The sequence below is a fragment of the Gracilinanus agilis genome, chromosome X (genome assembly GCF_016433145.1).
Source record: "Gracilinanus agilis isolate LMUSP501 chromosome X, AgileGrace, whole genome shotgun sequence".
In the NCBI taxonomy this organism is placed as follows: Eukaryota; Metazoa; Chordata; class Mammalia; order Didelphimorphia; family Didelphidae; genus Gracilinanus; species Gracilinanus agilis.
Window position 1 is genome coordinate 65742766 of NC_058136.1, and position 12297 is coordinate 65755062.

General features: G+C 49.2%; 1 protein-coding gene across 1 annotated transcript in view; it reads right to left on the minus strand.

Annotated features, from left to right (window-relative positions):
* Window positions 1-347: 347 nt before the first annotated feature.
* COL4A5 (collagen type IV alpha 5 chain) overlaps window positions 348-12297 on the minus strand; it is a 72518-nt gene continuing 60568 nt past the window's right edge. Inside the window, exons 8-13 of the mRNA XM_044682884.1 lie at window positions 8581-8709; window positions 7149-7247; window positions 4969-5181; window positions 3368-3545; window positions 2155-2269; window positions 348-875 (exon numbers count right to left, since the gene is read on the minus strand). Coding sequence (XP_044538819.1) covers window positions 699-875; window positions 2155-2269; window positions 3368-3545; window positions 4969-5181; window positions 7149-7247; window positions 8581-8709 — 911 coding nt within the window. The 3' untranslated portion in view covers window positions 348-698. The remainder of the gene's footprint in view (window positions 876-2154; window positions 2270-3367; window positions 3546-4968; window positions 5182-7148; window positions 7248-8580; window positions 8710-12297) is intronic.

A 12297-nucleotide genomic window follows, 5' to 3' on the forward strand; every position in this document is an offset into this window, starting at 1 on the left:
TCTCTCTCATATCTCTCCTATCCCTTCTTCCCTCCCGCCCCCATTGCTTCCTCTCTCCCATCTCTCCTTCCTTCTCTCTTATCTCCCCTCCGCCCCGACATCTCTCCCTCTCCCTCCTTCCTTTTGGTCTCTCTCTGTCTCTATTTTTTCCCTCCTTTGTCTCTCTTTCCCTCTCTTCCTCCTCTCGTTCCCTCAACAGAAGCAGGGATGCTGGGAAGAAGGATGGGCTTAGGAGGAAAGATAATGAGTTCGGTTTTGGACAGGTTGAGTTTGAGATGCCTCCAAGATCTCTGGGTGGAGGTAGGTAACAGGCAGTTAGTCATGTGTGTGTGTGTGTGTGTGTGTGTGTGTGTGTGTGTGTGTGTGTGCCTTTGTTCTCTGCACACATGTCTATCTCTGTGCTCTGAGGCCCAGATGTCTCTGTCTCTTTTTCTGGGAAGCCTCACTCCTCGGGCAGGCTCAGCTGCCAACTTGTTGGGTGCTACTGGCCAAGGACCTTTCTTTGTTCTGATTTCTGAAGGCCAAATTCATTAATGGCCAAAGTCCAACTCCAAAGTAGGAGATACCTGTGCTTTCTGGGACCGGGGAGAGTAAACCATCACAACCTAATAAGCCAAGTCACAATTGGCCCTGGGTTTCCTGCCTTCTAACCAGCTCAGAAGGCTGCTTTTGATCTTTAACCTGAAGCCAGGAGCACCTCACCTGAACATGTCTGACGCCTCCACGGTGGCCAGCCAGAAGCTGTAGGAGTTGGCATAGTAGTTGCACGTTCCCCGTCCATGGCATTCGATGAAAGGGGCTGAACGGAATTCTTCTAGACAGGAACCAGGAGAGGCCAGGGCCTGGCCAGAGGCCTCTGCACCAGCACTCATGTGCTAAAAAACCGACAGGGAGCAATATGGCACAGTTCTGTACCATCTGTTACACAACATCCACCCCACGGGGTGCCTGGCAGGCTGGATCACTGAGTAAGAAAAGCCACACCCAGGGATTCTTTCAGGTAGCTGACAGTGCCATCTCCCATTGAGATAACTCGGCATAGTGCTCTAAAAAGGACTGAACCCTGAGTTCAAATCTCAATTCTGCCACTTACTACCTGTGGGATTTAGGGTAAGTCCCTGGGCCTCAGTTTCCTCATGTGTAAAAGAAGGTGGTTGGGTTGGATGGCCTCTGAGGGCCCTCCCAGCTCTAAATCCAAGTCTTATGACCGATTAAAAGGGGAAATCAGTCTACTTTCCCCACAGCACACCAAATGCTGATAATAGACATGATGGGGGTGGATGTTTATTACATATTAGTCAAAACTTAATCTCCCAGGACCTGTTTCCTCCTCTGTAAAAAGAGGGGGTTGGCCTGGGGGTTCTTCCAACTCCAGGCCTAGAGTCCTACATGGGACCTTGAGTAAGTCATTTCCCCTTCCTGGCCTCAGTTCCCTCATCTGTGAAACGAGAGGGCTGGAAGAGCTGTCCTCTGAGGCCCCTTCCAGCTCTGCTCCAGGATCCTCTGATCCCAGAGGCTGCTTGTAGAGCTCCTTAGAGCTGACAGGCATTTTCACACCTGCTATAATCGAATTTTCCAGAGGCAGTCTCACATATGTGGCCATAGGAAGATGAGCGTGATAGAAACCCTCTCGAACAACAATCATCTACTGACTGCCCGAACGGCTTCGATGATGAGGAGCTCACCACTTCCTGAGGCGGCCCATTCCGGTTTGGGACAGCTTTAGTTGTCAGGAAGTTATTCCTGAAATCAAGCCTCCATCCTTCTTCCCTTCTAATTCTGCCCTCTCTTTCACAAGACAATCATTCAGATGTTTAAAGCCAGGGGGCAGCCCTCTCTCCCCTCAAGTCTTCTCTTCTCCACATTAACAGGAGCCCACCCAAGGGGGCTTGGGAGCCACTTAACTGATATACAAGACAACATGTGGATTGTCACCTGTGTGTGTACACGCACACGCACACGCATGCACACACACACACACACACACACACACACACACACACACACTTCTCCTTGAAGGAATCTGGTGGTCTAACTCATGCTAAGATGGAGGTCTACGTTTTCTCGTCTTCCCATCCTGGCAACTGTTTATAGATCCAGGGAAATGGCCATTTTCTGTGACTATCAAATGTAAAGAAAGATGTTTTTTCATACCATCATAAAGGAATAGCCAATCCAGAGGGAGTCCCAGCCCCGTGGGCACCGGGGGATCTGGGTGGTCTGACTGTGAATCACAATCACCATTGCTGGGGCTTCACATACTGTGCACCTAGGGGAGAACAGTGGTCAAGGTCAGAGTCTGGAGCATGCTCTGCCTTCTCCTAGAAGAAAGTTCTCCTTGGGCAGGTGTGCGATGGTCTGAAGAGAAGTGGGATGTGAATTATGGGAAATAGAAACAAAAAGCACCCCCTCATTGTATGTAACGCCACATGACCTAAGCTATAAACGGGGGGAGGGGGGCAAGGGGGAGAATCCGGGGAGGGGAGAGGAGGGGGAGGAGAGTCCTCCCAAAAATCTGGCATTGGGCCCTCTGCCCCAAGTTTCTGGGCCTACTCGGTCTACTCAACAGCATAATGAGTGTACAAACTTGGTTAGTGAAGTGTTCTAATTGCTTGCTGTGAAAAGGGCCCAAATGGAGAGGACAGATTTGGTCCCACTGAACCGCTGATAAGAATACTGTCTGATTAACTGGAACGGGGAAGAGACAGATAGCCCCCCTCCCCCACTCTCTGCCCCTTCTCCTTGGAGAAGGCCTCGGAGCAGGGGGCAGCCAGGTACTACTAGGCCACAAGAAGCCCAAATGAATGGGAGGAGCTCCTACTTCTCCCCAAGACCTAAAATAGCTGCAATTTCACTTCCCCCCTCACACAGGGAAGCTTGAAAGAGACAGTTTTAAGGCAAATGACAGAAGCCTGACTTCAGAGTGAGGGTAACGAATGGGAGGGCAGGCGAATGAAATCGAATTCCGAAGGGGTTTGGGCATCTTGAGGGATGAGCGAGCCATGGGTGGCGATGATGAAAATCTGAGGTCTCATTGTAAGGCTTGGACCAGCAAGAGTGTCTTTGGCTAGCTACCCTCAAGGTTCTGAACTGAGGGTCAAGCCCGGGAAACTTCCTATCATCAACTGGCCAAATACCGTGCCCAGCAGGCGTCCTTTGCATTGTGGATGCTGAGCTGTTTGTATTAGATCATTGCAAAGGCTGTTCTGTCCCTGGCCACTGTCCTGTCTCTCTCCCCAACCCAAGCTCAAGGGAAAGGCCTTTATCTTTGGGCACCAACCCAAGTGGGAACTGCCAACTGTTAGACCCACAGTTAAGGGAGATGCCTTTGGAGAATGAGGACTGGGGGCTGGTCCCGAGGCCTCACCGACTGATGAATGGCAAGATGCCTTGTCCCTTCAGTGGTTCCATGTTCATCGGCACAGGCTTGGGAGTGGACAGCCAGTAAGAGTAGTCATTTCTCGATGCAAAGTTGCATACATTGTTGATGTTACAGAACATGAAAGGCATGGTGCTGAAGCGGTGGAGGCAGCTGCCAGATGTCCCTAAAGAAGAATCAGAGACACAAGAATGAAAGACAAGGAGAGTGATGTGAGGAGCCTTCAGCTCCAGTCTAGAGATCTCAGTTCTGCCATTATTACTTCCTGTGTCACCTTGGCCAAGTCACTTCTCTCTGGAGAATTTTCCTCCTTTAATTTAGCGGCAGAAGCCAAGGCCCTCTATAATTAGAGGGTTGGACTAGCTGGCCTCTCAGCTGTGGATCTTGGAGCCTAAGTGTGACCCTGAGCAAGTCCCTTGCTCTCTCTGGGTCTCAGCTTCCCCCTTGGTAAAATAAGGGGTCCCTTCTAGTCCTAGTTCTAGGATCCTATGAACTAGATGACAAATAGAAATAATAGGATGGGGAGAATGGGGCAGGAATGAGCAAAGTGAAAAGAGGAGGTGGCATAAAGAGAGAGATAAAAGCGGAATGAGAGGAGAGGATGAACTGACCCCCTCCTCATCCTCCCTCATTCTGATCAGCTTCATAAACTGTTGGTGGGGCAGTTGCTAGGTAGGTCAGTGATTAGAGAACCGGGCTTGGAGACAGGAGGTCCTGGGTTCCAATCTGGCCTCAGACACTTCCCAGTTGTGTGACCCTGGGCAAGTCACTTAACCCCCATTGCCTAGCCCTTACCGCTCTTCTGCCTTGGAATCGACACCTAGAGTTGATTCTAAGATGGAGAGTAAGGGTTTAAAAAAGGTGCAACTGTACTGAGCTAGAGGCACCTCCCCGCCCAATATAGATGATAGCCCAGTGTCCCAAAGTTAATTCGTGGGCCCTAACTTCTAAGACAAAATTCCAGAAAGGGCCTCCTGACCTTTCGTTAACTTCCGATATAAACAGATCACTGGCGCTTCCTCTCTCTTCCTTCTAACCCCTTCCCCAACCATTCTGCTAGGATAGCTAGCCAGGGTCTGAGTGTTCCCAAAGAATGTTACTGCATGTAACTACAGTGCCTTATGGAGCCTCAGAAGTCTCCAATAACCCGCCGAGAAGCTAATGAATGTGCTTATGTGAAGCATCATAAGCCTGGTGCAGTTAGCCCCAACCCCACTTCCTCTTGCCTGGGAACCCAGATTTTCTTGACTGAAGATCAGACAGACAAAGGGAAAGCCAATGCACCTGTCCGCTCCATCACCCACCCAAATACCTCCTACAGTTTCTTTTGCGGCTAACGCAAAGTTAAGGGGCCCTCTCTGTGCAGTTGTTTGGGGCCTGGCACTTAACCTTAAAAACAAAAATATCAGTAGTTGTAAGTTGGAACACGTTGTCACCCTTAAACGGCTTCTTAGTTCTGAAAAACCAACGGGGTCAAACTGTGCCCTCATTGGCTAGTGTTAGCCTAGATACCTCTTACTCCCACCCCAGTGGCTTTCCAGAACCAAAGACAACACAATCATTCACACAGAAATTGATGAGCAGCTCACCCAAGTCTTGGCCATGGGCCCTCTCGTTTCCTTGCACATAAAGGAGAGAAAACCCTCTGTAGATCTGGACAGTTCCTCCCGGGCACTGTGGTATCTCTGTGGTCTGGCTGTGACGTGTGATGAGAAATCCATGAGCGAGAGACAGGGTTCCTGGGGGGCCTGGGGGGCCTGGCAAGCCATCTGGTCCTGGGGAACCATCCGCTCCACGGCTACCTGGAATTAGAGAATTACTCATTGGCAAAGAACTGGGGAAAATGAGCCTAACTTTTTTAGGTGTCTTGGACCCCTTGGGTGGTCTGATGAAGACTTTGGACCCTTCTTAGAATCACGTTATTAGCCGCATAAAATAAAATACATAGGTTGGCCAAGGAAATTCATTCTATTCAAATGAGGTGGCCATCTTTTCTTCATCCAGTTTCAGAGACCATTGAAATCTGCCCATGTGGACCTCACAGGTCCTTACAGGTGTGACCACAAGGGAAATGAGAGACAATGACAAATTTAAAAATAGTACCTGGGTACTGATTAATTATAACGGACAAGATCATTCCAGAGAAGAAGTTGGAAGATGTGCTTGGAGAAGTGAGGGACTAATACTGCTTATACTGCCAGACCACAGGGATGTGCTGCTTAGTTTTGTCCAACTGGTTTTTGTTTCGTCGTTTTTCGGTTGTGTCCAACTCTTGGTGACCTCATTTGGGGTTTTCTTGGCAAAGACACTGGAGTGGCTTGCCTTCTCCTCCAGCTCATTTTTACAGGGGAGGAAACTGAGGCAGACAAAGCGAAGTGGCTTGTCCAGGATCACCCAGCTAGTTGGTGTCTGAGTCTGCATTTGAACTCAGGGAGAGGAGTCTTCCTGACTCCAGGCCTGGAGCTCTGCAGTGCCACCTAGCTGACCCAGAGTTTAGAATAAGGGAGAGGAAAGCTAGGCACAGGCTGGCAGAAGAGGTCGGATCCCAAGGGGGAGAAGTCTTTAGTGGAAGTCAGTCCAAGAAGGATGGAAAGTTCTCAAGTATCAAGTTCTGAAAACACCAAAGGAACCATTCGGATGGGGAAGAAAATGAGGGGATGTCTGAAGAGTCCAATGTGGATGAGTCTGGAAGAGAGAGTGAGCCTGACTCTGTCTTAACCTCTGGGTAGCTCAGTTTCCTCATCTGTAAAAAGACAGGATTGAACTCAATGACCTTCGAGATCTCTTCTACCTCAAAAAACTAAGATCTCAGGATCCTTCCAACTTAACACTGCCTCTTCCATGCACCCAGATTTATTCCACAGGAAAGATGAAGTGGAAGCCATGGTAGTTGCCAGAGAATTTCAGTGCTAAGTAATCATTTCCTCTCAGCCTTCGGAATTCAGCTCACTGTAGAAGCCATCCGAGGGCAGCACGCTGAACGAGTAGAACAGTATAAGAGGATGTTTCGAGAATGGTCCTATTCAACCTGCTACGAGTGGGTCTAGTCTTGTGAGCAGAACCAATTCTCATTCTCTTTGTTCGTGGCCTTCATAATCATTACGTGGGAAGTTGAAAAAGAATGAATTCTTAGGAAGCTTTGCAATGGGGCTCTAACCTGTTTCTCCCATCTTGGGCAAGGTACTTCCTATCTTTGATCCTCATTCATGGTTCCTAAAGTGGAGGGAGAAATTGTGTGGGGCACCTCCCAGGACTCTGCCTTGATTCGAGCATTGTTTCTATTGGTGCTGACCTTCCGTGTTTATATGCCACATGCCTGGTGGCAGGAGGACTCCAGGGAAGCAAGAGGGAGTGGGAGGACCGGGATTTAAATCCTAGCTGGTAGCACTTCCTCTCTGGGCCTTAGTTTCCTCAAGTGTAAGATGAAAGAATTGGTCCAGAGGACTTCCAAAGTCCCCCCCCCCCAGCTCTAAATCTATGGTCCTTTGATCCGTTAGTAACAGCGAAAATAAAAAATAGTCATCTTGGCAAAGCAAAAATTTCTCCTTGCCTACCTCTCCATGGCTACCCCACAGAACCACCATATTTAATAGCATTAGCTGGTTAGAACCAAAAAAAGGACAAGGCTCTGGGAGACCTTAGTGAAGGGCCAATTTGCTTATGGTATTCCCTCCGTACAAGGTCAGAAGGATGCTGCTTGCTTCCTTCCAGAACAAGAACCCAATGGATACTGAATGGAAAAATATCTCCTGGCCCCCCCTCTTCCCACCTGGTTGGCCTGATGGGCCTGGGTCTCCTTTGTGGCCTACTGAGCCATTAACACCAAGGTGTCCATTCTTTCCGGGGTCTCCTGGAGGGCCAGTTGGACCTATGGAGAAAAGAAACGTGTTGTCCAAGGTGGGCAATGGAGCCATGTAGGAATCTCATTTCAGTCCCGTCTTAATGAAAGGGCTGGCACAGACCATCTAGCTGACAAGAGGAATTGGGGAGAGAGGGGTCATCTCCAAGTCCTAAGCTGGGGAAATCTGATACCATTGGGTCCTCGAGTTTTCGTTTCCAGGAAGGGGCTCAGATCCTCACCTTGTCCATCTTAACAAATAAGCACCCTACCCCAAACTGCCCAAGAGAGCCTCGGTTCCTCAAGGGCATAGAGAGCTTTGGTCTTTGTATCCTCAGTACCTAGCTTATGGTTAGTGTTGGCTGGACCTGTGATTTCACTGGTATGGAGAACTCCCCAATGAGGAAACTTCCCCCATGAATACAGAGAGCCACCTGGGGATGTTGAGATCAGGGTGAGTGACTTCCCCATGGTCACACACAGTCAGCACGTGTCAGAGGCAGGCCTCAAACTCAGCTCTCCATGGCTCTCTATCCACTATGCCACACTGTCTTCTCTGCCTTATGTGGTTTATCACATCGTAGGTGATTAATAAATACCTGCCAAATTTTAAGAAAGAAGGCAGTGTAGTGTAGTGGCAAGGACACTGGATATGAGGGCAGGAGAGCTGAGTTTGAGGCCTGCCTCTGACACTTTCTGCCTGGTGGATGACTCTGGACGACTCACTTCATCTCCATGGGCCTCGGTTTCCTCTTCTGTAAAAATGATGCTTGACCTCTAGAGGCCTTTCCAACTCTGTCTTCCATGGAGCTGCCAACAACATGAGATGACTGCAGTCTAGACACTTCATAAGCAGGACATACTGCAGCCAGTTTGGGGCATGAGTTCATGTTCAGGGTTGCCTATGGACATCCTTCTATTGGGTAGCCAGAGAGTTAGTCCAGTGAAGGCCTGAGGTCTTCTCTACAGAGAGGGAGCTCAGCCTTGGGGTAGAGGAAACTGGAAGAAAAGCATCAACCCTGGAATTTGGCTCACGCTCCCTCTAAGAGAGCGCCCTGATCACTACTGACTTGTCTAAGTAAGCATGGGCAAAGGAGCTAAAAGAAATTTGACGATGGGGAAGCAAGAAACCCATCCTTCTGACAATACTAGAATTATCTAACACTTCAGGATTCTCAGGCTCCAGGTTCTGGTGTATGTATGCCGGGTAGGGGCGGGGTGCCCAGGGAGGCATTTCCACGCAGGGAACACTCATTAAATTAACTGATTCACACTAATTAGCCTCCAGAGCTCTGGAAAAGTACCTGGTATGTGAGTTTGAATCCCACTGCTGCCACCAAAAGAAAAAGAAAAAGAAAGGTACCTGGTAAGCCTTGAGGTCCTGGAATCCCTGGGAGACCTTTCAATCCTGGCTGACCTGGTGGTCCTGGAGGCCCAATATCCCCTTTGACTATAACATCTTGTCCAGAGGGACCAGGAAAACCAGGGGGGCCTGAGAAGCAAACATAGTTGAAAGGCATTGGGAAGGTTTTAAGAGATGGATGGTAGAGGCGAGAAGGGACTGTGTCACTGGAAAAAATGGAAAGGACACTGCGTGATGATGTGAGACCTAGGGGCAAGTCCTCAACCTACCAATTCTGAATATCACATAATTTCCCAAGTAGAAGGGACCTCAGTGGCCATTTAATCTAATCTAAGCCATCCTGCCAAAGGAGTCCCTGACAAGTGGTTGTTCTGCTTTTGCTTAAAGACCATCAGTGAAGGAGAACCCACTACCTCCCAAGGGAGCTCATCCCATGTGGGGGCAGCTCTAATTACTTGAAAGTCTTTCCTGTCATCTAGGCTAAATTGGTCTCTTTACAACTTGTACCTACTGCTCCTAGCTCTGTTCTGTGGGGCTCAGTAGAACAATGTAACCTCCCTGGGCCTCAGTTTCCTTATCTGAAGGAGTAGGGTGATAGACTTGATGGCCCCTAAGATCCTTTGTGACTCTTCGATTTATATATTAACTATATGTTTAGGAGCATGGGGCTCTGAGTCTTTCAAGATGGCTACTGTGTGGACCTGCTGTTCTCTAGGCTGAAGTCTCAGCAGCTGGCTCACCCTGGAACTGCCCACAGAGTGTGGGGCCTCTTCATCCTGGGAACACCCTTCTCTCATTCATAAGCTCCTCCAGGGGTCTCCATTTTGGAAAGGGACCCAGGCCAGCCAACTTTTTTTGGCCTCCTGGCTCAGCTTCTGACTCTGGAGACTCAGACACCATGCCTTTGTGTGGGTTCTTTGCCCTCGCCCTTTCTACTTCTGTGTTTCACCTCCTCTTTGTGTGCTGTCTTCCTCTAATCAGACTGCGGGCTCCTTAATGGTAGATGATTGTCTTTCTTTTTGTCTGTATTTTTATCCTCAGTGTCTAGCTTACTCAGTGCCTTGTTACCTTGCCTCAAGATCCCCAGTTCCTTCAGGTGGTGCTCATGTAGAATGGTCTCCAGAAGCATCACCATCTTGACTAAGCTCCTCTGGGCATTCTGTAGCTTCTTTTGGAAGCTTCATTTTAAACCCTCACCTTCTGTCTTAGAATCTTCTGCCTTAGGCAGAAGAGCAGTAATGGTCAGGCAAATGGGGAGAAGTGGCTTGCCCAGGGTCACCCAGCTAGGAAGTGTCTAAGGCCACATTGGAACCTAGGACCCAGGTGCCAGACTGTATAATGATCTCTACTGAATTTCATCTGATTTGATTCAACCTAAGGTTCAAGGCTGTCAAGATCTTTGTAGAACCCAAATCTTGTCCACTGTGTTCATTTACCCTGCCAGCTTTGGGATGTCTTCAATGTCTTTACCTAAGTCACTGATAAAAGTTGCCATCAAGAGGGACCAGCACATGGGTTTGTACCCCAAAGAGATCATAGATAAACAGACTTGTACAAAAATATTTACAGCCGGGCTCTTTGTGGTGGCAAAAACTGGAAAACAAGGATATGCCCTTCAATTGGGGAATGGCTGAACAAATTGTGGTATAGGCTGGTGATGGAATACTATTGTGCTCAAAGGAATAACAAACTGGAGGAATTCTATGTGAACTGGAAAGACCTCCAGGAATTGATGCAGAGTGAAAGGAGCAGAGCCAGAAGAACATTGTACACAGAGACTGATACACTGTGGCACAATCGAATGTAATGGACTTCTGTACTGGCAGCAATGCAATGACACAGGACAGTTCTGAGGGATTTATGGTAAAGAACGCTACCCACATTCAGAGGAAGAACTACAGGAGTGGAAACACAGAAGAAAAACAACTGCTTGAACACATGGGTTGATGCGGACATGATTGGGGATGTAGACTTGAAAGGACCACACCAATGCAACTATCAATAATATGTAAATAAGTCTTGATTGATGACACATGTTAAAACCAGTGGAAATGTGTGTTGGATATGGGGGTGGTTGGGGGTGGTGGTGAAGGGGGAAGTAAAAACATGAATCATGTAAAAAAATAAATAAAATGTAAGTACCTGATTTTTTAAAAAAAAGAGGGACCAGCACAGATCTCCAGGGCCCTCCACTAAAGACCTCCTTCCCCTTAAGGCCTACTCTGGGTTCTGGTTTTGTAGCACTCTCACCATATTACCATCTCACCCATCTCTTGCCATCTTTTCAACTGGAAAAGCATGAGATGTTACTGAAAGCCTGCTCAAAATCGAGGTACAAAATACTGACAACATTCCCCTGGCTAGGAGAGCCTAGTAACACCATCAAAAGAGGAAACCGGTTTAGTCTGGCTTGACTGACCCATTCTCAAAGAAGCCATGCTAGCTAGAGACTGCAGAGGCTTCCTTTTCACTATTCTCCTTTCCCCTTATTCTCTTCCTTTTCACTATTCTCCTTTCCCCTTATTCTCACAGGATAGAATTTTCCCAGGAATCTGAGGCAAGCCTGCTCCTCTCCAGTCTCCAGTTTCTGTGCTCTCCCCTCCCCCTGGCCCATTTCTCAGGGACAATTGGGCTGTTTGACCTTCGCCAGGCCTAGAGTACCTCTCCTGTTAACCATGATCTTTCCTTTTTTAATTAAAACTCATTTTTCAATGAACAAAAATGCATTTTCTGTCTCTTTCGACTCCCCCCTCCCCCCCCACCCCATTGAAGACAGAGAAAAACAAAACCCTTGTAACAAGTGTGCAGTCTAACCAGGAGCTTTCAAGGAGGCCTGACAATGGTGCAGCGACCACACTTGCCAATTTCACATGACCTTGAACCAGGGCTCCAGTCCCACCCCCCCATTCAAGGAGGGCCTCGGTGGTGGAGGTGATTTCTAAGAGGCAGCCGGGCCAGCGCAGGGTGGTGTGAAGCAGTTCAGTGGCCTGGCCTGTTGCCAGGCCAACTGAAATTTGCTGATTAACTTTTAGTCTTTCCCCCTCCCCCTCCCCCTCCGCCTGAGACAGGAGAGCTGTGGAGTCAGCTCACTTGGAAGGCAGAGATGTGAAAAATTGATCTCAGGGCCATTCCTAGGAGATCATGGGGGTAGCCGGGAAGAGGAGGCGCAAGGCCACGCCCTCTCTCGGTGCAGGCTATCCTCTCTGGGCCAGTCCTGCTCCTGAGAGCCCCTTCTATGTCCAAAGACCAGCCTTTGGGGAAGGGGCTTCCAGGCGCCCGAAAACCCGCTCTGTTCTGAAGCCCCGCTACTTAATGCCCAGGGCGCTTTGTGAAGGAGCCACTCAAAACAGGACCCGGAACAGGCAACCAGGGGGCCAGCAAGAACAAAGGCGAGCAGGAATGTTCCCGTGGGCTCGGGGCAGCCTCAAGAGCCCAGGGGCTCAGCCTGACTGCGGCTCCAGGGTTTGGGGGGGGAAGGACAAAGGACAGTGAGGTGGCCAGGAGCCAGGGAGAGTGAAGGTGGCTATTAGTGAAGACAAAGAGGAGAGAGACGGAAGGAGGGAGGGAGGGAGGGAGAGAAGGATGCAGGGAGAAAACCGGGAGAGGGAGGAGGGAGGAGGGAGGAAGGAGGAGGAGGGAGAGAGAGAAAGTAAGCGAGAGAGAAATGGAGACAGGGAGGGAGAAAATTGGGAGGGACAAGGCTGGGAGAGGGGGGTA